The sequence below is a fragment of the Vicugna pacos genome, chromosome 18, assembly GCF_048564905.1.
Source record: "Vicugna pacos chromosome 18, VicPac4, whole genome shotgun sequence".
NCBI lineage: Eukaryota > Metazoa > Chordata > Mammalia > Artiodactyla > Camelidae > Vicugna > Vicugna pacos.
Window position 1 is genome coordinate 28,965,954 of NC_133004.1, and position 25,382 is coordinate 28,991,335.

Genomic DNA, 25,382 nt, shown 5'->3' on the forward strand with positions numbered 1-25,382 from the left:
CTCTACCCACGGTTAATTGCTCAGTAAAAGTGGTGCGAGTCAGCAAACACAAGAGTCCATAACTGCCCTGTGCTTCTTCACTCCCCAGCTAGTTCTCTTTCCACTCTTCTCACGCGTGCCCATGATCCCCCTTTCCCACCTGGTAAGAAGCCGCAAACACCAGGTGGACACTCACTGGAGAGAGAGCCAGGTGTTTAAGACAAGTGGAGAACAGGCATACCTAGAGGAAACAAAACTGACCTACGTGAAAGAAAACAAGCTTGAAAACTGAAGAGCGGGGCAGTCACTTGTAAGAGGAAGCAACCGTCAGGGGCGAGGCCCTAGCATGCAGCATGGAGGGGTCAGGCTTTCGCTGGGCAGTCTGGTGAGCATGCCAACAGTTTAAATGCACTTTCCCTCTCACTCGGCAGCGCCTCGTCTAAGACTCACTCCTTAGAAAAGGAGGCTTGACATATGTTGAAGGACTGGCTATAATGCTTAAAAATTTTATACAGCCAAAACATCCATCAGTGGCTTCTATACAGCTGTTAAAAAGAATGAGGTGGACTTGGACGTACTAACCAAAAACAACAAAACTATGCTGCCCGTGATACATTTGAAAGTCCACGGCTGGGTCATAGGGGAAAGCAAGTCACAGAGCTCTACGGGGAGTAGGAGCCCATCAATGTAAAAGACGTGTTTAGATACACATTTAAATGACCTGAAAGGATAATTTTTTAAGGAAGACTTCCAAAAGCACCTACGTCTCAGGAGCAATAGCACACATACAAAGCTAACAGCAACTGACCTTATTTTCTCTGTAACTCAGCCTTGCAATCTTACAGGAAATAAAAAAAAATGCTACATGTTTCAACAAGTCCACCCTGCCTGCTTATGTTTTTCTGTTGAGACCTGTCGTTTCAGCGGTTGTACTGATAAGGCAACCACAGAACCAGGGCTCAATGTGTACATATGTCAGCATGGCAGGGGTGACAAAGTGCGGAAGTGAGAGCTCTGGTTCTGCTCCCTCAGCCTGCAGCCAGCAGACGGACACTCACATCTCACCCAGGTCTCCTTCCAAGTCTAAAACTTGATGATTCTCTCACCGCCTTTCTCCTCCAGAGATGTGGAGCTTCACTAAAAGAAAAGTGGCAGGGTTTGACAGACAAGGGAACTGACCAGGAAGAGACATACTTTCTACTTATTACTATCATAAGTCTGAATATGATCTACACAATTTCATCTTTTTTTCTACTTTTCAAATGAATTTGAGGGATACCCTGAAGTTAGATTACTACTTGGGAACAACTATGATATACCAAAACCAGGAAAACTTTTTATTATAAATCTACAGCATAAAATCAGAGCCCCCCAGCACAAGTCCACAACAAAGTACGGTGTGAAACCGAGCCAGTGTAAGCCCCTGACTGCTAGCTGGTCCGCACTATCCATTTACACACATACACTCCCTTTGTAACCCAAGAACTCTCACTAATAAATAAGCACCACCAGGCACCAAAGTTCAAGGAAAAAAAATATGGGAGGGAAAATTCATCAATTCCTTTTTGTTTTTACTGCAAATTTGGAAGGAGTTCCCACAGTTCTTTTATCACTTGTTCTAGCTGTTCTTTAGAAGCACAGCTTGAAAACTGCTGCTATAAAACCTATCTTTGTTGCTTGAAAGATGATCATCCATCTTTTACTTACTGCAAAAGGGCACTGAGTACTAGAAGTTAGACAGCATCTGTATGAACCCAGAGCATCCATGCTAACTTCCTATTAAAGTTAGGACAATAGGATTATTTCCTCCTAAAACAGCATATTGAACATTCAGGTTTCAAAATGACTTACTCTCAGAGTTACTAAGAAAGTGATTCAAGGATTCTGCCAGTGAAGTCTATTACTCTAGTGCTGCAGCATACACAGAGAGAAGTTACAAGGTAGCCACCTAAAAGGCTGGGAAAGTAAGGAAAATCTGCATTAAGGGAGCTCAAACCATTCTTTCAACAGTTTCTCCCAACCTCAGCGCTACTGCTGGGTAATTCTTTTTGAGGGATAATGCCTTCACGTTGTATGATAGCCTCATCCGTGCAATCTCCCCACTAGTTGCCAGCAGCACCCCACCCCAGTTGTAACACCCAAGTAAGTGTCTCCAGACATCACCAAGTGTTCCCAGGAGTGAGGGGGTAGGGGAAGCAAAAGTGCCCTGGAGAACTACTCTAAAAACAGGAGAAAAACTTCTCTGTAAAAAGAGAAAAAAGATCCAAGTAGCAGCTAGAGAAGTTTCTTAAAGCTTACCAAGGTTGGGTCAGTCAACTCATTTCATTCTGGAAAATGAATACAACCTTAACAACCATCTAGCTCAGCCAAAACCAAAAATCCGTTTACCTGGCAAGCTCCTTTAGACGATAAAAATACAGTCAAAGCCATATGAAGTGCTTCTGGAGACCTCGAGGCAAATTACCTCAAGATGGCAAATTGGTTTCATCTCCTGTGCCAACTGGTAGTGGCTGCCTGGAGCCCAGAACTCAACAGGATTCTGAGGCTGAATGTGAGCTCATGAGAAGGGTATCTGCATCAACGTCTGCCACCAGCAGGCGATGCGGGCGTGGTGACCAGTATGCCAGGCACCCACTTTCTTGGCGTTCCATTTCCTTTATGCTTCATGGGCAGGTACAGTGTTTTCCCAAATGAGTGCCTGGCACATGGTAGGTGAGGCACTTTGGTGGGCTGCCTACAAGGTAATCCCTTCCTTTCCTCATCTCTTCTATTAAGGCAGGAAAACCTAAATACTACCTTCCTGCCTCCATGGCAGCCAAGCAAGAGTGGTCAAGAGCCATGATTACAGTCAATGAGATGTAGACAGAAGCCTGTGAAGGGGACTTCTGGAAGAACTTTTATTTCTCTAATGACTTCCTGCCTCAATTGGGTAGAATGCCCTGAGGTGACAAACATTAAGGACAAAGAGCCAGTAACAGCTAAAGACAAGACAATGGAAACACAGAAATGGCCTGAGTCCTTGGGATCATAAAGCCACTGTACCACCTTAGAACCGCCTACTCCAGACGTCTTACAGGTGGACTAATTCAACACCTTGACTGCTTAAGGAATCATGGTTCGGGCTTCCTCTTTCTGATGCAGAAGGTATGCCTGACTGACCAGGTAAACTGTCAATAAATGGGAAGTGAATGAATGAATGCAAAGTGAAATCTACTAAAGGGTCAGAAGATTACATTTTTTTAAAATAGTGCCTCTAAGACACTGTTCGACTTTGCCAAAGCATGCCTATAAATCAGTCTCTGCTTTTCTAGAATTATTGACCCATTTCTGTTACAGTTTTTTAACAGATAAATAAGTGAATACGGCCTCTTAAAAAGCAATGGAAATGTTCACATACAAAAATGCTGGAGAAACTGATTTTCACATTTTGGAAAAGAATAGAAAACCAAACTGAAGACACTGAGCTCTGACCTTGAAAAGTTTGCAATTGCTGTGGCTACCTTCAGGCAAGTATTAGCAAAAAGAAAAAAGAAAAAGACTGATATAGCTGGTTAGTTGCCATTCTCTCCTACTTTCTTATTCTGAAATCTCTGACATGGATTTCTTTTTCTCCAGTCCCTATCCCAGTTAAGTATTTCCATTCAAATATCCAAGATCAAACAGAAAGCATTTTTTCTTTGAGAAAAACAGGGTAGAACAACATAAATAAATATAAATAAACTGTAAGTAAAATGTATTAAAAGGGGAGGAGTGGCCCTTGGCAGTACTGTTCCTCAGCAAGAAAGCGGGTCCTCAACCAAGTGCGAGCTTACCTTAGCTAGCCTACTGTTTTAGATTTTAATCAAATCACTTACTCTTTAATAAATGTTGTAGAAGGAAACCACAGCACCAGTGGAAAGCAAGTACCACTTGCCATAATAGAAGTCAAATGTAAAAGCAAATCCAATGAAAGCATAACCTTATTAAATTCTACCTAGTGTTGCTAATTGAAGTCTCTAAACTTGAAGTTTGGTCTCTTTGTTTAAAAAAAAAAGGTGGGGGAGTGAGCAAGAGGCTACCACCAAGTTGAGACTTTCTCTTGGGCACAATCAGGACAGAAACAAAGGAAAAGGAATTAACTTTCTTACTGTGTGACTTCATTCTATTTAATTCTATTTATATCCATTTCCCACCTAAAAGTAGCCCTCATACAATCTCAAATCATCTTCCCCTTTTGCTTAGAATAAGAGCCCATTTCCTTAGTGCAGCCTAAAGGATGCTACACCATCTGGCCCCAACCCACCACTCACTCACAGTTCTCACGTACTCACGACAATGACCCAAGAGCCACATCTAGCCCACCGCTTGTTTCAGTTTGGCCCATGAGCTAAGAATGATTTGTAGAGATGAATATGTGTTGTAGAGATGAATATGTGTCATGAATCTGACGACAGGGAACATTAATTTTGAACTCCAATTAAGCTAAATAAACATCTTCGCCAAAAAAAGAATCTCATTCTTTTCACTAGCAGAACTGTATTACAAAACATGGTACTCAATTAGTACAATACTTTAATTTTAGGCAATAAAAACGTATAGAAAAGTGTTTTCTCTTGTTATATAAGTACCTACATAATATCCTGGATTTTGTATCTCGATCAGCAAAGCATAAAATATTTGCTGTGCGGCCCTTTACAGAAAGGTTTGCCCATCTGTTGGCCAAGCGCACCAGACTCTTTACCATCTCAGGGCGTCCACACTTCTTACACCTGGGAAGTGCTTCCCCGGGGCTCCCCAAGGCTGGCTCTCCTTGGGGTTACTCAAATCTCAGAACCTCACCTCCTCCTGCAGAGGTCAACCTAACCCTTCCCCCTCCCCATTTATCATACCCTGCCAGCACATCAGTCACATCACCAGGTTTTACTTCTTTCAAACCACTATCTGATATTACCTCCTTAACTTATTAAAGTTTTTAGTAACAAAAATAGTAGCAGCAAATGCCCATAGTACTAAGCTCAATGGAAGCATTTTAGAAACCAGGTTGAACCCTATAAAAGTGCCAATCTGTACCTCAGAACGATCAAAAATGGGTAATTTCATAGCGTTCAACCTAATATACCAACTTCTTAGCAGCTCACAATCACCTATGAGGTAGGGACCAGAGGAGGAGGCTGTAGCACAGAGAGGTTGAGTAACTTGCCCGCGGTCACACAGCTAGTAAGTGGCAGAACAAGGATTTGAACCCAAGCTCAACACTCCCAACCCCAACACTCCCAACCCCAAGAATGTAAGTTCCAGGAAGGTAGACAATCTTGTTCACTGTCCCATCCCTCCCCTACGCCCAACACAGAGCTTGGCACGGAGCATGCCCTTAATAAATACGCGATGAATGAACGAGAGTGCCTCCTCCTTACAATCAGCTCTACCTGCCGGGGCTCGGGGCCCAAACCTCTCTCTTTAGGCAACCAGTGCACTTGGCCCACTGGGCGCGACCGAACCGGGAAGGGAGCCTTGGGCAGGCGGTGCCCCAAGCGCTCACCTTGAAGTCGCGGCTGTGCTGCGGGGTGTACTCCAGGGTCCACAGGGCCCGTACCAGGTGCGCCAGCTGCTCGGTGACCTCGCCCTGGCCCTGCGCGCCGCGGCCCGCGGGCTGCTCGGGGTCAGGCGAGGGCTCGGGCCGCCCCGCCCGGTACTGGCCGAGCGCCAGGTACTCGGCGAAGAGCTCCGTGTTGCTGAGGCACTGCAGCGTGGCGTTCATGAAGCACGTGTTGCCGTGGTTCCGGAGCCCCGTCACCCCGGGCACTGGCTCCGCGGCGGCGGCGGCGGCGGCGGTAGCGGCGGCGGGCGGCGCGGGCGAGGCGGGCGGCGGCGGGCACGGCGGCGGCGGCGTGGGCGCGGCGGCCGGCCCGGGCGGGAAGCAGCTGCGGAGGCCGCCGCGGTCCGGGGCGGCGCCCTCGGAGCTAAGGTGCGAGAGCGTGGACAGCGTCTTAAGGACGCGGCTCATGAAGCTGCCCACCGAGCGCGCCGACGAGGGCGAGGAGGGCGCGGCCGGCCCGGGGCCGCCAGCGCCGCCGCCGCCGCCCGCGCGGCCGCTCCGGAACAGCCGCTTGCTGAAGGAGCGCTTCTCCTTCCCGCCCGCCGCCGCCGGCGGCGGCGGCCCGGGCCCGGGCGCCGTTACCTTGGACATGGCGGCGGCCGCCGACGCTCATCACCGCGTCCGCCCGCCCGGCCCGGGGCCCCGCCACGGCCGCCGCCGCATCCCGCCGCGCCGCGCCTCACGGAGCTGGGGGGCTGGACGCCCCACACACCTCAGAGCGCCGCCGAGCGAGGGAGCGAGCGAGCCGCGGCCAGCGGGGCGGGCGGGCGCGCGCGAGATCCGCCCAGCTGGCCCGCTCACGTGATCCGCCTCCGGCACCACCCGCCCCGCGCTGAAGCCGCCGCGGCCACCATGTTGACTGAGGGCAGGAGCCGCCTCCCCGGCCGAACGCGATGACTCGCGGCTCCGGGCTCAGTCCTGGTGCGTGAAGCCCGAGGGAGGCCATGTCTAGTGTGGGCAAGATCCAGGCGCCTTGGGGAGCTTTGGGCTCGCACCGGGTGGTGGACCTCTGGGGTGAGTCTCCATCATCGCTGATCTGATGGTGAAGGCTTTGGGAAAGTGCAGGGATCAGGATGCCGCTCCTTGCCAGACCCCGGAAGAAGTGATGGACATAGCCCTGACCAGACCTGTGCAAGCTAGGCTCGCCCGATTCCCGAGGGACCCCGACCGCCTGCGTGCCGGTTTGAACGTCATCACATTGCCTGGCACGACCCGGCAGGCTTGTCTTCCAGGCGGCACTTTGAAGTCACAGTGAAACGATATTATAAGAATTACCATCCTTTTCAGACCAGCCTTTAAAAAAATCCCTGAGCTCTACCATCATTTATTCATTCGTTCAACAGATACTGTTATTTGCCAGCACTGTCCCAGACCCTGGGAATACGACAAAGTGTGAAACTAACAGGGTTTCTGCTTACCCTCCTGTTTATGGATGCTGACAATAGTTGCTGTGTTACCAGCATTTGTTGAGCATGCAATATCTTCTTCAATCTTCCATTCAGTTCTTTTGAGAATGATAAGACTGTTATCCATTTCAAACCCAAGTGTGTTGCAAAGCCCCTAGACTTGACTTCTAAACAAAAGGTCACAGACCCATAAATATCAGAAGGACCCACCTAGGTCATATCAGTAAGCGAAGAATTCTCGTGTTTGAATCATCATACTGACCATTACTAAGTGACTTGAATATCAGTGTTGGGGAGATTATAAGAAACGGTGGGGACTCCGGCAAACTGCAAATCAACGTCCTTCTAAAGGGGGTGGCTGCCACTCAGCTCCAGCCAATTATTCCCACGTGAAAATCCGGGCTCAGATAATCTGATTTTTTAAGAGAAGGTAGAAATTCTATTTTTAAATGTCGGTTCAATTTAAAGAGAAAAAATAGTACAAAAAAAAAAGTGCCCCTTTGTCCTGCCTTCAGCTCCAAATCCACTCGCTTGTGATCTCTGTAGATTCATCTCTTTGCTAACCCTTAGCCTGAGTACTGGTTACTGCAGAAGGGAGAAATCAGGGAAATCAAAGTCTTTCCTTTTTTTAAAACAAATCCCACCTTACACCATATTTCAAAGTAAATGGCTTTTGCCTCTGGCCTCCCATCCAGCAGTAAGTAGGACCCTTATGGTGACACCCCATGGATTCTTTGCCCTAGCCCCCGAATCACTCGACTCCCACTTTCTAGTCAAAACATTCATTCCTCACTGTATCTTGAGCTTGTGTGGACATCAGGATGCAATCTGATCATTTATACTAAAGTGTGAATGCAGTGGCCCGCAACCCTTGCAGACATGTTTGAGAATTTTCAAATATGAAAATTGTGGAGGAGGGAGGGATTAAAAAAAAGGAATAGCTTTTGGTGAAATTTCAAGCAGTTTGACAACATTTTATCACAATATTCAGCCATTAAGTTAAAAATTGGTTTGTTTGCTTGCTTTCTTGTTTGTTTCTAGTAGATTGGAAGGGTCTTGGGATGGTCTCTGTAGATTTCAGCCTGACTTGGAAGTTAGCCCCCAAGGTTTACTTCCCTATGCTGCGATTTTTTTTGGGGGGGTGGGTTTTTTTAGCACTTCTCCATTTTGAACTCCTGTCCATAGCACCCATCAAAATCTGGGAAAGACTATCAGCTCTTAAGGTAGAGACTAGATCTGTTTTGCTGACCAAAGATTCTGAGAACTGACCATGTTCTCATAAATGTTTGGTTAAATGAATACACTGCTTTAGAAGGAAATTGAGCCTACCAACAGCTTTTCATCCCCCACATCTTATGCCCTAAGCCCATGTCTAATTTAAGCCACAGCTATAAACTGTGTAAGCCACTGCAGTGTGATAGCCCCTCTCCCCCCACTTCAGAAGTCTATTCTTTATTTCTTTTCTTTTCTTCCTGCAGGTTCTCCCTAAAGCCAGAGAACTCTGGCTAGAGTTGAATTAACAAGCCTCTCTCCCCTAACAGAGGCAGCCCTCAACTGGTGGAGTCTTAGCTGAAATACAACCCGATTGCCTGGGCCCTCCCCTCCAGTCCAAGCAAGCCACTTGGGATCCCATGGCTGTCATGTGCTTCAAAGAAATTAGGACCCCTTAGCACCCACCTTGGCACCACCACACAGGGGCATCCTAGGGCTCACCACATCCCTTTGAACATGGCCGCCTCCCCAAACCTGATACTACCTAGTTGCCACTCCCATCTTTTCCCACCAGCACGGGGGTGGAATCAAAAATGTAATTGCTATAGCTCAGCAGTAATTGGAGGCTGGTTTCCTTGGCCACTAGAGTCCAATAGAATACAATTCCGTCTGACTTTCCTCCTGTGGGGGGAGTGTCCCCCAGTCTCTGCTTGCAGTCCAGTGTTACGGAATGTCTTGCTCTGCCCCCCTAGACCCTCAAGCAATTTGATCCAGACATATGGGCCTTGGTTAGGTGGGGTATAGCTCAGTGGTAGAGCACATGCTTAGCATGCACAAGGTCCTGGGTTCAATCTCCAGTACCTTCAGTTAAAAAAAAAAAAGAAGGAAAAAAAAGAACAGACATATGGGCCTTTGCTCAAGTGGTATTCTCTATCCCAAACACCTTTCTCTGAGCCTCTTCCGTTATCCAACGCTCCTTATCCTTGAAGTCTCGTTAGATATCACCTGCTCCAGGAGGCGTCCCTTCCACAGGCATCTCTCAGTCATGACACTAAGTTTACCAGAAGTCTGCTTACAATCTGTCACCTGCTCTAAAGTGTGGGCTTCAAGCCAACAGAGGCTCCTCTTACCCATTATTGGATAATTAGTAAGGTAGCCATCGGATAGCGTGTTGATTATTTGGCAGCTGTAATACCCAAACATCTGAACTCCTTTGTGAAACATAGGAACCCCCTTCCCAATCTGGCCCTTCTCACCATTCCAGGCTTATTGGTCCCCATGGGGCCCCAAAGCTGACCTATTTCAGTTTAACCATAACAGGCTTGGAAAAGAATTCCTAGTTGGAGTGCTCTGATGGTCATTCTTTAAGATCCACCCCAAACAACATTCTGTAGTAAATCCTCTACCGTCCCTCTCTGCACCCACCCCTTACTGCCAAGCTAGGGAAACACAAGTTAGAAACAACAGTGCAGTGAGTATTGTCATAATCTAAACTTGGTCCATCCCTGCAACTATCTCCTTAAGCTGACACGTTGGACCGAAGGGAATGCAAATTTCATATTTTGACACCTATTGTCAAGCTCACCTCGAGAAAGGTTTTATCCTGCCAACAATTATGGGGGGGGGGGAGGCCGCACATTTCCCAAACCCAAGGCAGTATTGATATTTTCAGTCTTTTTCACATTGGCAAATTCGATGAACAAAAAAATGGCATGTTAATATGCTTTTATCTGTAGGAGTGAAGTTGAACATCATATTCTGGTCTTGCAGGCATCCAGCATCTACACAGACTTTCTATTGGAAGAGGATACCAAATTATGCAGGACAACTCAAGCTCCATTATGAAAACTGAGCAGGGGCTGGGGAGAAGGTACTCCCTTCCCATTCCTGGAATCTAGAGCCCAGGAAGATGACTTAAGAAAGACCAGTCAGATGCTCCCACCTGGATCTTGGCTCTGGATGTATTGATCCAAGGTTGGAGATAATGTAGCAAATTAGGGAATCTGGTAGCTCTATGTTCAGCAGAAGTTACAGTGATGACAGTACCAGGAATGGGGGCAGTGAGTGACCAGCTGGCTGCTCTAGTGGTGAGTTCTTACTGGTGTCTGCCTCCCTGCATTTCTGCCCAAGCCCGTTTCTCCAGCTCTGTTTATTCTATGAGCTAACTTACAGTCTTCCTATAAATTCTTTTGTTGCTAAAACTAACCAGTGTCAGTTTCCATTGTTTGCAATCAAGAAAGTGACTGGTAATGCCTTTTTATTAGCACTTTGTAGTTTTGCTGATGTAATTTACCTGTGCACATCGTTTGCCTATTTTTCCTTTGGTGTGTTCCTTTTATCAATACTGGTTAATAAAAGTACTATGAGTTATATTATCCCTTGGTCTATGCCATTCCATTTGGTTATTTTCCTTTCACCATATTTGTAGCATTTTTACATCAAATAGAGAATTTTAATCATTTTATATACTCAAATTGAACCTTTTGTTCTTTAAAGGTTTCTGTTTTTTTTTTTTTAACACGCTTAGACATTTCAAGAGCATAAGAATACTCATCTGTGTTTTCATTTAGTGCTGTTATGGTTTTTTTTTTTAATTCCTTTTTCTTACTTTCAGTAGAAAGTATCCATCAGGAATTAATTTTTGTGTAAGAAATGAGGTAAGAATCTTACCTTTTTCCTCACCTACAAGGCTAGCCAGTTGTCCTAGCACCATTTTTTTAAAATAATCTAAACTTTTCCACTGCTTTAAAATATCACTTTTTATCATATATTAGACTCCACATACATTTAGAGTTTTTTAAATCTCTTTTTACCTTATTTGATATGTCTTTATATTCCACGATAATATGATTTAGAATAAATTGAAATGTCTGGTAGAGCAATACTTCCTAGTATTTTATTGGCCATTCTCTCAGATGAATTTAATTATTGGGGGGATTAATTTAAACAGATTAAGGAAATTTGACATCATCATAATATGTATCTTCTTATCTGAGAATAAAGTATTTTTTTAAAAATTATGCTAAAGTTCTCCATGTCCCTCAGAGTACTATAATTTCCTTCCGTAGGCCTGTGTAATGTTAATAAGCATATTCCTGGGGGAGGGTATAGGTCAGTTGTAGAGCGCATGCTTAGCATGCACGAGGTCCTGGGTTCAATCCCCAGTACCTCCATTAATATAAATAAGTAAATAATAAATCTAATTACCTCCCCCCAAAACAAAACAAAACAAAATTAATGAGTGTATTCCTGTTTGTTGCTATTATGAATGGGGTATTTTATGCCACTATTTATGCCAATATATTTTCTGTTGCTTGTCTCTAGCACAGAATTATTTTTGCAACTAGCCACCTTGATGTACTTGAGTTCTTTCTCACAATTTTAAATTGGTTCTCTTAGGTTTTTCAGGAATTCATATCAATGTATAAGATAATAACCTGGCCTCATCTTTTAAAACATTTGTAGCTCATCTTTTCCTTTCTCTTTTCTAGTTGCCGTTCTAGAATTCTGTTAAGGAATAGAAATGAGAGTGGGAAAGCCTGCCTTGTTCCTAACACTATGCTTCACCATTAACCTTGATGGTTGCTTTTGGTCTGAGGTATGTATTATTTATTGCATTAAAGTGATATCCATTCACTTCTACTTCAGAAAAGGTTTATTATCAGAAATGGGTCTTGAATCTTATCAAATGCCTCTGGGCATCAACAGAAATGAGAAGATATTTTTCCCCACTTTGACCTGTAGACCCATCACAAGTTCTTGGTAGCAAACAACATAAACTACTTTCAGCTAACTTAAACAGAAAGAATTCTAAGTGAAGTAAGCCAGAAGAGAAAGAAAAATACCATATGAGATTGCTCATATGTGGAATCTAAAACAAACAAACAAACAAACAAACAAAGCGTAAATACAAAACAGAAATAGACTCATAGACATAGAATACAAAGTTGTGGTTGCCAAGGGGGCGGGGATGGGAAGGGATAGACTGGGATTTCAAAATGCAAAATAGATAAACAAGATTATACTGTATGGTACAGGGAAATATATACAAGATCTTATGGTAGCTCACAGAGAAAAAAATGTGACAATGAATATATATATGTTCATGTATAACTGAAAAATTGTGCTGTATGCTGGAATTTGACACAACATTGTAAAATGATTATAAATCAATTAAAAATGTTTAAAAAAAAAACAAACAGAAAGAGAGTTTTTTGAGAGGATGGATCTCCAGAAGCTCATAGAACTGTCAGAAAAGCTTCAGAATCAGAGTTGGGAAACCAAGGAAGACTGTACATAGTCAGGACCCTGCACCAGAAAATGCTGCCTTAAGCATCTTAAGTGTAAAGATGAAGCTGGACACTCTGCTGGCACCACCATGGGATGATGGCAGTCACATTTCAGGACCCTTGGTTCTGTTCTAGCAGATATGAATAATCTTGAATAATTTCTGGTTGTCCTTGAACTTTTGCTATCATACCTTCAAAATTCTAAGCCCAAGGTGGAAGCATTCATTTGATTGAGCCAAACCCTAGGTCTGATCACTAGCTGCTGGGAAGTTGGATGGGAACCATATCTTCTTACAGCTTCCTTAGTGGGAGACAGACCTGCCCCTGTCCCATTCATTCCCTCTAAAAGGAAGACTATTCAAAGCTGGTCAGTTTTTAAAAAACCGCTGTGAAGCCTCCCTATTTTCTTTAGACTCTGAAACAATTTAAAGGATGTATTTTCAAAAGTTGTAAGAATTCACCCAGTTAACTCTCTGGATCTAGTAGGGCAAGCAGTTTTTGAAATAGTCTGTAATTTCCATCCATTAATATTGGTCTGCCTCAATTTTCTTTCTCCTACCGAATTAATTTTAGTCATTTTGTTTTTCTAGAAAATCACCCCTGTTTTCCAATTTGCGGGCAAAATCTAACAAAGAATTATCTTAAAATTCTACTTTTTGTTTGTTTGCTTTTTGGCTCAGGACCATGAAAGTGAGTTAAAAATATCCCTCTATTTGTGACTCTGTTATCATTGGTGTGTGGCAATGACCTCCCCTGTCCCTAAGTTCTTTCTTCTTTTCAAGAAGCTCCAGGATTGCGCCCCACCTAGACCCATGGGATCCTTCAGCCCACTCTGTGTGCCCATCCTCCAGCTGTGTGCGTTGCTTGGACTCTCTTTGCACCTGTGACTCTCTTCTGGCACTTGCCTTTGGGCTACTGCACTGCTCCGTCTACACCGCAGAGAGCTGGAAGTGCCTGGGGCTTAGGTCTCCTGGGATGACCCTTAGCCAATGACTGTTGGGTGCAGGAGTATGGAAGCCAGCTTCTCTGCCTCCGTCGTGACAAATTCTGAGGCATACCTTATATTCGAGAGCTTCCTGCAGGATTAGGATGAAGGTACTCCTCCTTCCAGGACCTTGCACCAAATCCCATCTTTGCTTGATTTCTTCCTTTTCCATGACCTGCTCCCCTCACCCCTGATGACTTTCTTCCATGAGCTCTTTCTAAAACCCGCTTACCTAAAACTCATCTCGTTGTCTGGTTCTGGGGAACTGGTCGAAATCAAAGATGATTTAATTCAGTCCCTGCCCTTAAAGATTGGTATACGATCTAATGAATTATACTGTAACACCTAGATGCTGTCATCTGCATATGAATGAAATCCGGTGAGAGTACAGAGGATGAAGTTAATAACTCAATTGAGAGGAGACAGTGAACATTGCATTTAGAAAGTGTTAGTTAATCAGGGTTTTTAAGGATGAAGAGGAGTTGGCCAGATAGGAAATATAGTGTGGAGATGGGGTGTTACAAGCAGAAACAAAATGGCCAAAAACTTACAATTACAAATAACATGTGGTTTCTATGCTTTAGGAATTCAAAATGTAGCGAGTGAACTTGGGAAACCAAACAGATCTCAGAGAAATTATGAATAAAAATATTAAAAAGGGATTTTTAAAAGGGCTAGAATAAAGATGTTGTTCTAGCCTCAGAGAATGGAGTTGGGTTTGGAAGAAAGAAAATGAGTTTTCTAGTCAAGGAAGGGAGTAAAGGAAATTTAAGAAGAGAAAAATTGCATGTGTAATGACATAGGGACAGGAAAAGGCTTCATATGTCAATAAGGCTCAAGTTCAAGGTAGTTGGACAGACTCAGAAGTCCATGATGAGCAAAGTGTTACCAAGTCCAAATGCGTTCTGCTCACCCCATGACAGACCAATAAATCAGGCGACAAGGGGCTGGGGCAAGGAATGACGACTTTATTTAGAAAGCTGGCAGACCGAGAAGATGGCAGACTAATGTCCTGAAGAACCATCTTCTAAGTCAGAATTCAAGCTCCTTTTATACTAAAAAGGGAAAGGGGGTGTGGTTGTTGCAAACTTCTTGGTGTGGAATCTTTTGTTCTTGCAGCTGTCCACATGGGTCAGGTCATGGTGTCCTTGTAAACCTCCAACAGAACAAATACTGTTTTCTGTTCTACAACTTTTTATCTTTATGTGAATGGAAAAGTGTTAATACCCTTGAAAGTCAGAGCCTTGAGAATAGACTATCCTGTATATTTCAGGCTATAGGCAACATTCTTTTACAAAAGGTGCCCAGCCAGCAAGACTAAGCCTAGGAAACAGAGCACAGGGTTAAAGCCAAAGGAACAGATCTAATGTGGAGTCAGATTTGCTCTTTTCTATTACAAAAGTATGTTCTTGACACTCATTTCCTTTTGAAAGGAAGAGTCTCAGTGTGGTGCTCAAATGTTTTGTAAACCTCCCCACCACTTGCTAATCTCTTTCTCTCCTCTGTTTACACACAAATTCAGAGCCTTCTGCAGGCAACAGTAATGGGGTAGTTTGTGGTTCACATCCCACATGCTCTTTGAGAACCTGGCTACTCCTTAGCAAGAGTAGAATGTGTACCCCTTCCCTTTTGAAACTTGGTAAGCTTCTGAAACTGCCTTGACTAATAGAATTCAGCAGAAGTGACACTATGTGACTTCTGAGGCCAGGTCGTAAAAGGTGTACACCTTCCATTTCTCTGTCTCTCTCTCTCTTTCTCTCTCTCTCTCAGTATTCACCCTTGGAACCCAGCCACCATGCTGTGAGGAAGTCCAAGCCACACTGGCAGGGCCACATGGAAAAGAATTAAGCCTGAGGACCCAAACTCTAGGCCCTAGCTGAGCTCCTGATGACAATCAGCACCAACTCATTAGCCATACAGGTGAGCAGTCTTGGAAGTGGGTCCCCTAGCCTTCTGTCAGTCCACCCCAGTGATGCCCACAGAGCACGGACAAGCCTTCGTTGCCAAGCCCTGCCCAGGCTGCAGATTCAGACAAAACAAACTGTTGCATGATTTTAACCCATTAAGTTATGGGGTAATTTGTTACAACTGGATAACAGAACAAGTATCTAGATTGATTTTAATCACATTATTTTGATTTCCTCTATTCATTTTTACATTCTCCCTCTATTTAGAGCAAGACAGATTTTCTACTTGCTGCTATGATACGAAGTTTCATTTTTAAATGCCTCTTGAGTGTGATCTCCACTTGTTCCAAAGAACAAAAAGTGTGGGAGGGGAAAAATAGTTTGTGATGGAGAGACCTGGCAGACACTGCCTTAACCAAGTGATAGAAGTTAACACACTCAGAGATAAGTCATGTTGAGGTCAAGTAATGCCTTGTGTTAGTGAGGGTTCTACAGAGAAACAGAACCAATAGGTGGAGGGGTGTGTGTGTATGATGAGCATAAAAGAAAAAAAAAAGATATAAATCTGAAAAACAGATATCAAGAAAGGGGACTACAGTCAATGAAAGACTATATAAACCATCAGAAAAACGGAAGCCACTGTGTATTTGGAGTTACAAGGGGGGAATTTGGGACTTACCCCACCAATGTAAGGTTGGGGCATGCAGGACAGACAAGCCACTATCACCAGTCTCAGCCTGTAGCACCAAAGTGAATGAATTTCCAGAAGCAGCCTAGGAGCTCTGTGCATCCCAAGGGCAGGGCCGGGTCTAGGTTAGCGAGGCAGTCGCCTTGGACACGAACTTTAAGAGGGTACCAAAACACTGAGGTATTACGGGGTCTCCAGAGAAAGAGAACCAACAGAATTGATATATACATAAAAGGAGATTTATTATAGGACTTGCCTCACATGGTTGTGGAGACTGAGAAGTCCTGCAATTTGCTGTCTGTGAGCCAGAGATCTAGGAAAGCTGCTGGTATAATTCCGAAGGCCTGAGAATCACAGGGCCAGTGGTGTCTGAATCAGAACCCGGGTGCTGATGTCCAAGGGCAGTAGACAAATGGCCCAGCTTAAGTAAAAGAAAAAAAAAAAGAAAGAAAAAAAAATCAAATTCACCCTTCCTCTGCCTTTTAGTTCCATCCAGGCCCTCAGTGGAATGAGTGATGCCTATCTGCATTGGCAAAGGACATCTTCATTACTCAGTCTGATTCGAATGCTAATCTCTTCCAGAAACATCTTCACAGACACACCCAGAAATCCTGTTTTACCAGTTTTCTGGGCATTCCTTAGCCCAGTCAAGTTGACACATAAAATTTACCATCACAACTCACTTATCAAAATGAAGACAATTTTAATACAATACTTTAAAAAAAAAAACTGAATACAAGAAAAAAATCCACAATGAATAAAATGTCAACATTTTAAAACAAGATTTTTTAAACTTAAAATTTTTTTAATTTAAAAAATTTAAGACAGAAAGCAGTCTGATCCTGCGTTTGAATGACCTTGCCTGCCTCACTTCACCCCAATCCCAGCACTGCTCAATAGCTCTGGGGGAACCCCGTGATCTTCTCAGCTACCCATAGAACTAAAAGGTGTGACTTATAGCCTTTGCCTGGAAGCTGCTGAGAACTTCAAGTTTGCTGTCTGCTCACCAGTGTGCCCACAATTACCCCCAGAGAGTAACAATTTCTCTTTTATCTTTCAAATTATTTGCCAGTGTCTCTCATTAGCAAACACAAAGAAAAATTCTTGGCTTCTTCCCTGTGATGCAGAGGGAACTACAAGATGGAGGTAATGCTGTCAAGTTAATAGCAGAAAATCCTGCAGAGAGATGTCAAGATGTTCCAAAAGCTGGAAATCAGGTAAAAATGTGAGCAGCACTGAGAAATACAAATATCAAATAGTTGCAGAGAAGAAGAAAATCACAGGCAAACCAAGCGTAGCATCTCTAAAAGGCCCACGTTTTGAGTTGAAGTGTATCCTCCTCCTCCCCCCAAATTCCTGGGATGAAGTCCTAAACCCAGTACTTTGAATGTGATTGTATTTGGAGACAGAGTCTTTTAAAAGGTAATCAAGTTAAAATGAGGTCATTAGGGTGGCCCTAGTCCAATACAGTAGTAGCTGATGTCCTTGTAAGAAGAGATTAGGACACAGACGCACACAAAGGGAAGACTATGTGAAGACACAGGGAGAAGATAGCCATCTATAAGCCAAGGAAAGAGGTCACAGAAGAAACCAACTCTGCCAATAGCTTGATCTTGGACTTCTAATCTCCAGAGCTGTGATAAAATAAGTTTCTGTTTTTCAAGCCCACCAGTAATTTGTTATGACAGCCCCAGCAACTAATAAAGTCAGGAATTAGAGACATCAGAAGAAAAGATGGGGTAAAACTTGGGGCTTACAATAGGGATCCTAGTTGAAAGTCTACACATTTACACCTTCGAGTACCCTCACTTAGCACACACGTTCAAGGAAATGACACTTCTAGCTCCAACTTCCATCAGGACGTACAGTCGACAAAGACATTAAACTAGAGAGATTCCAAGCTCTGAGAAACAAGGCCGAGGAAAGGGCAGGCAAGAGTAACTAATCTGAAAACTGGGGAACCAAGTCAGAGACCTAGAGTGAGACACCTTTCCTGACCCAACCCACTTTTGCCATTTTGTCCCACACTGGTACGAATGACTGTCAGCAGGAAATTGGCGTTATTTTCTAGAGAAGTAGGGCTCTGAAAAAATCCACAGACAGTGATATTTGGGAGTCTGACAAATGGCTGGATTCCTCCTGAACGTCCTACATTGAAGTCCTCTGAGTTAAAAAATCACATGTCACATCTACAGCTTTTTGTTACCTCACTGTTAAAGCTGGTTAGCTCAGGATCATCAGACATTTGAGAAAAACCACAAACTTTGAAAGACAAGCAAAGCAAGCAATCAGAAAAGAAGAAAAAGAAGAAGGAGGAGGAGGAGGAGAAGTTTGGAGGAAATTGAGACAAAGCAGAGAGATGAAGAAAACTTTTTAAAAATTGTACCTAACTTGCCCAAAGAGATAAGAAAAGATATTGCATCTATGAAACAATAACATGATTTAAAAACAAGAGTATAAATAACTTTTGGGAATTAAAGTTTTGATAGAAGAAATTTAAAGTTGAACTCAAGAGTAGGACAATCAGTGTTAGCCACTACATACAAAAATAGATTTAAAAAATAGTTTCTTTTGTATAGCACAGGGAACAATGCTCAATATCTTGTAATAACCTTTAATGGAAAAAATATGAAAACAAATATATGTATGTATATTCAAGACTGGGACATTGTGCTGCACATCAGAAATTAACACATTGTAATTGACTGTACTTCAATAAATAAAAAAAGTTGGACAATCAAGTTGAAGAAATCTCAACTTAGAGCAAAATTTAAAAGATAGCAGATGAGAAAAAGGAAAGAAAAGATAATGAAATTAGAGAATTAATTCATTGAAGTTCAATATTCAACTGACAGAAATTCTACAAAGAGAACAGTAATTTCCAGCGAGAAGTAATAGAAGACAATGTCTAGTATTGAAGAACATGAATGTCTAGATTAAAAGTACACAGCACTATTTGAAAAAGATCCCCACAAGGCATGTAATTGGAAAATTTTAGAACATCAAGTACAAAAATATCATGAAAACTTCATAGTGAAAAAAAAGTCACGAAAAGAAAACAAAAAGAAACAAGTGGAAATCAGACTTCCACAAACAGTACAAGAAACTAAACACAATGAAGTAATGCCTTCAAATTAATGAGAGAGTCTTATTTCCAACCTCGAATTCTATTCCCAGGCTAACTATGTTAATCACGTGTGAGGATGGGATTAAAGGCAATGCCTCAAAAAATGTACTTCCCATGACTTCTTTGTCAAGAGGCTATCAGAAAATATAGTCAGCCTAAATAAGAGATTAAACCGTAAAGACTGAAAGCCAGGACACAGAAAACCCAGCACAAAGAGAGGCTGGAGAAAGCTCCAGAATGCTAGTGAACAACAAGTGCAGAATGAGTAAGATTAGAGAAGACGCCAAAGATGGAAAAAAGGAAAACATGATGTGTCTAACTACATAAAAAAGATTTTTTTTAGTGACACTTTGCAGTTCTGTTGAAGGTTTAGGAAGACTTGGAGACATATATAGCTAAGCAAACAAAGACAAGAAGCCATAACTACAAGGAAAACAAACAAGGTGACCAATGGAGGATACTTAATTATAATATATGACCCAGATCAGTATGGAATGTTATGTACCTCAGTCAAATAACACAAAACACTAAATAAAAACTGTGCTTTAGTTGAGAGGTTGGTAGGAGTATGTGGTACTAAGAAAGTGCTAAATCTTTTTCTGCACTGTGGCCGTCAGTGCTGGTTACCCAGCTAGTATCTATTCTCCCTTTATGATTTACCAATAGAACTCTGATTTTCTCTGGGGGCAGCAATGAACCCAGTTTAAAACTTCCATTTTCACTTCCCCTGCATCTAGGAGTAGCCAGACAGAGTTCTAATGTCTGATATGTCTGTAGAGATTTCTCGGAAAGTTTTTCTTTCCCAGTCTAGGTGCTATCCATTTCACCTTGTCACTTGCTTCTTCCTCCCAGGAAAGCATCTTCCAGACCAAGTAATGAAGCAGTCATCTTGCGATCCTCAAATGCTAAGGATGGTGCAGCCAAAGAAAACAGGAGACTGGACCTTGACGTCCTTGAACAGCTGCATTAACTTCTAGGGACTGGTAACACAGCAGAATGTGAAATGTAAGACAAAATCATTTATGATCAACACCAAAACTCATCAGATATCTGGGAATAAATCTGATAAGAAACATGAGACCTCCACACTAAAAACTACATAATATTGCTGAAAGAAATTAAGAAAATCTCAATAAATGAAAGGATATACCGTATTCATAGTTAGAAGACTCAATATTGTAAAGACAATTTTGTAATGTCAGTTCTAGTAAAATTGGCCCATAGATTCAACATATCCCCTATCAAAACCACAGCAAGCTTTTTTTGTGGAATTTGACAAGCTAATTCTAAACTTTTTAAAGACATGCAAAAGACTGGAATTTGACACAACACTGTAAAATGATTATGAATCAATAAAAAATGTAAAAACATGCAAAAGACCTAGAATAGTCTTGAATAATGAGGACTTGCACTACCAGAGATCAAGACCTTACAAAATTAACTTATCTGTATGACTTTGCTGTTACCGCCTCTTTATCATTGCCTTTCTTCCACTTTCTTTATGTTTTATTTTGATGTTCTTTTTCCAGATTCTTGATATGGCAGCTTAGAGTACTGATTTTCAGATATTCTTTAAAAAATTCTTTTGACTTTTTATTTTGAAATAATAAGACACACAAGGAGTTGCAAAACTACTACTTAGAGTTTCCTTGAACCCTTCACCCAGCTTCTGCCTATGATGACGTCTTATACAACTGATGTGCAATGTCAAAACCAGGAAACCAACATTAGCACAATATTGTTAAGTAGGCTACAAACTTTATTCGGTTATCACCAGTTTCAAATGCATTCATCTATCTGTGTATGTGGGAGGAGGAGATTCTGTGCAGTTTGGTCCCATGGATAGATTTATGTAACCACACTACAATCAAAATACGGAATTGATCTATCACCACAAAGCAACTCCCTCCTGGTACCTATCTCTGTTCCCACTCACCCTCTCTTACCTCCATCCCTGTCCCATAGCAACCATCAATCTGTTCTCCATCTCCATAGTTTAGTCTATTTGATAATGTTATATAAATGGCCTCATACAGTGTGTGACCTTTTGAAATTAGCTTTTTGCACTAAACATAATGCCCTTGAGATCCATCCATGTTGTTACATTTATCAATATTCATTCTTTTTTTTTTTGATTGCTGAACGGTATTCCTTTGTACAGACATATCAATTCCTTTAACCATTCGCCTACTGAAGAACTTTTGGGTTACTCCCAGTTTTTTACTATTACAAATAAAACTGTTAAGAACATTCACACAGAAGTATTTGTCTAGACATGAATTTTCATTTCTCTGGGAAAAATGCCCAAGGATGTGATTGCTAAGTTTTATGATAAATGCATGTTTGGTTTTACAAGGAACTGCCAAACTGTTTTCCATAGTACCAGTTTGTACTCTGAATGTACCAGTACATTCCAACCAGAAGCAGTATGAGACATCAAGTTTCTCTGCATCTTTGCCAAGAATTATTCTTTTTTTGGGTGGGGGAGTGTGGTAATTAGGTTGGTTGGTTTGTTTGTTTATTTATCTATCTATCTATCTATCCATCTATTTATTTATTTAGTGGACATACTGGGAATTGAACTCAGGACCTTGTGCATACTAAGCACACACTCTACCGCTGATCTAGACCCTTCCCCCAAGAAATATTCTTTTTAAATGCATGCATTAGAGTTATAAATTTCCATCTGACGTGCTGTCCTGTGTTCCTAAGCACAAGAAGGCTGCCACGTGCTTTTCAGACAAAGTATGTGTATTAGATAAGCTTCATTTATGCATGAATCATAATGCCATTGGCCATGAGTTCAATGCTGATGAGCCAAAAATATGCATTAAATAAGGTATTTTTAAGCAGAAACTCATTTTTAAAAGTTATTTGTTGATCAGTTAGCGAATATGTTTTAACCAGAGGCTTGCAGGAACCTAACTCTATAGTTCTTCTAAGAGCAATGGTTCAGTATTTGCTAACTCAGTGTTTGTGGTGACTTCATAGAACATAACTACCACAAGTGCAAATATCAAGAATCAACTGGTACATTTCGAGTTTTAAAGGTAAATCAACTGTGACATCTCTCATTTGTGCCAACTGAATAACCTGGCTGGAGGGGTTTACTTTCACGACTTCATCCTTCTTAATGTATCCAAAGCTGCAAGCGGCGTTTTGTGGGAGAGGAACATACCATTGGAGACCTCCTGCGTATAGGAAGAACCCACAGCTGTTTCCGTGGCTGCTGTCCGTGGTGCTGATCATCTAAAGCAAGCTTCCTGCAAAAGAAGCACCACAAAGAAAGAAAGAAATCCACCCGAGTGAATCTAAGGATCCTGTCTCCTACTCCCCAGTGATCAAAGAGAGTAGGTTTCCAAAACTGTTTTAATGAGCATGCGTGAAGAGAGAGACTTGACCCCATCCTTGTGGGGCAAGTTAATATCCACAAGAACTGAAGGATATCATTCTAGATCCACAGGAATCCTCCTGGAAAGAAGCCAAACTTGGGAGCAAGCTTACTCTTTACCCCTGGGTTCCCATAAATAGCCAATCCTGTGCCATTGAAGCCAAAGCCCTAGTATCGGTTTAATCAAGCTTTCTAAACTACTTTAGATCTCCTCTGACTTTCCAGAAGATTTAAGATTTCCTGATATTTTTCATGACTGGCTTCCTAAGTCTCTGAGCTCTGGTCCTCTAAAGCCCAGTCTCTACAGACTCTACATTACAAAAACTTTCAAAAAGCAAAAATAAATTTTAGATAAAGTGATACACCAGAGAAATCAAGGGAAGACAGTGTTTCACTGAGACAACTATCAATTGCAAGTGCCAAAGAAGGCAAAATTGGGGAAATTATGGAAGATTAGCTGTTTTGCAACCCAAAATTTACTCTGATTTTACTTTGGGGGAACGACTCCCTTCTCACACTCAGACCATGTGTTTTGGGTGATTAATTCCAAACCTAAGCATGTAATCCAAACCTAAGCCAATCAGTTCATTCCTTATTTTAATCACAGCATTCAGTTAGTGGCTGGGACGTGCTTCAGGCAAGGTAATAAAGCCTAATCAGGATCATTCAGAACTCATCTTACAACCTATGCTGGAGTCACCATTCCTGCTAGACTCAGTTATGCACATGTAGGGCCTGGAGCTAATGCAGCCATCTTATGATTGCACTGGATAGAGAATGGCATGAACACTGAGAAAGTAGAGTCAAGACTTAAAGGCAAAGTCCTGGTAACATCTTTTCAATCTGGGCTTATGCTAAGCTGAAACCAAACTCGTCAGTACACAAGATAATTTGTTACATTTTAAACCTAAACTAGTTCAGAGTTGTTTGTTTGTGACACTTGCAAAATATAGAGTTCTACTTGAATTACAAAAAAAATACTAGAAGTGGAATGTTTTAGGTGATGCATGGTAAAATGTGGAATTGACAAGGGCCAAGTAGGTTGGATATAAGGCAGTGAAAACCCTTCTGACACAGCTAGGAAGTTAGCAAGACTTTTCATCTACCTTTTGTCAGGGGCATGTATGTCCCTTGGAGAGAGAAGTGTCCTAGAAAATGAACATAAACAAATCTGTATTTCTCTAATATTACAACAATTAATGTTATTGCCCCAGCTAAATCAATAGGTAGAAATAATATCCATGTCGTTTGAAGCTAGGGTCTCATTAAGAATAAGAATGATCTGTCATGCCATCACCTCTCGTGAGTCTAGCACATCATGGAAGAAGGCCCTCACTGGTGTCATCTGGCATAGAAAAGTGTTTCCCAGAAAGTTTGTAGGTCCTGCATCTGGGACTGGATATAGAAAACACTTACTTTAAGGAGAAGAAGATGGTAGCACCCTATCCAAGTAGATTGTTATCCTCTATATTATTTTGGACTTTTTAGCCTTCTAGTGAGAGAAACTGAACTCAAAATATCTTAAGCACAATAGTAAATTTATTGGCTCACATGACTGAAAAATCCAGGAAGTAGACCCAGCTTTGGGTATTGTTGGGTACAGAGATTCACTGGGCTGGAACCCTCACTGTCTCTCGGTCCTGCTTTTCTTTGTTTTGGCTTCACTCCCAGGTCCTGTGTGATATTATCCACAGCTCTCAGATTACACAGTGCTTTCTACTAGTAGCCCCAACAGTAAGAGAGGTTCTCCTTTGAATCTTTCAGAAAATGTCTTGGGTGGGCCTGACTCTCATTGGATTGAATTGGAGACTATGCCCAGCCCTAAACAAAACACCTGAATGATAAGATAAGTCAAGACCTAGAGCTTGGCTAGACCTAGAGCCAGAGGTGAGGTCAACCCAGCCTGAACCACAGTTCAAGTACTAGGAAAGGAGGATGAATGGTTCTCCAAAGGAAATTCAGGATGTTTCCAGAATAAGAGGAAAAGGATGTTGATAGGAAGGAAGAAAGAAAGAAAACAGATGACCACTACACCATTGCTTTTGGCAAGCTAATCTGTAAAATCTGTGCATTTAGGGGACAGTGTCTCATCTAATATTTTTTTCCTAAGTAGCCTAGAAGTAGTCCTGTTAACACAAAAGGATGTGTTGGTTCGCTTCATTTTAAGGTTTATTCTTCACTCGTAACCACATTTCCTGAGAATTGCCCATGCACCCACAGTGGTGGGCCTCTACCACCATATTTGATCCTACCGTTGTAGTGCTAGCTGATTGGACCAGTGACAAAAACACCTGACCCCAAAAATCTAGCTCATTGGCACACTAGTGCCTAATCAAATTCTTCATAGGGATCCACTGAGACGGAGGCAGGGTTTGGGAACTCAAGAAAGTCCACAAAATCCTCCTCCTGAGAGTTTCAGAACGTTCCTGTTTCTCATTCTTCTGAGGCCTTTTTTATGTTTCTTTGGATCCTGTAAAAGACTTCTGCCTGCATCCGTTTAATAATTTCTTGGTTTTGCTTATGCTAATTTGAGTCTATTTCTGTTAATTGAAACCAAATAACTTTACCAAGACTAATTTCATTCCCAAGGTTCCAGTAGTATTGAAGAAGGAGTAGCTGATTTTGAGTGTAAGTGATTTTAATTATCACTGAACTTGACCCCTGTGGTTGCATGTCCTAAGTTCTGAGCTCTTGCTTCTCAGTCTGTCACTAGTCCCAATTGTCCTGAAATGCTTCAGTCTTTTAAGGTTTCTGTTTGAGTGAAGTTGTGTCTGTTATCAATTGCCACAGCAGTGCTGCATTACTAGTACACCTGAAATCAGC

The 25,382-nt window shown here is 42.3% G+C and overlaps 1 protein-coding gene across 1 annotated transcript in view; it reads right to left on the bottom strand.

Annotated features, from left to right (window-relative positions):
- USP31 (ubiquitin specific peptidase 31) overlaps positions 1–6,309 on the bottom strand; it is a 69,842-nt gene extending 63,533 nt beyond the window's left edge. The window contains exon 1 of the mRNA XM_072942782.1: positions 5,498–6,309. Coding sequence (XP_072798883.1) covers positions 5,498–6,145 — 648 coding nt within the window. The 5' untranslated portion in view covers positions 6,146–6,309. The remainder of the gene's footprint in view (positions 1–5,497) is intronic.
- Between the last annotated feature and the right edge of the window lie 19,073 nt (positions 6,310–25,382).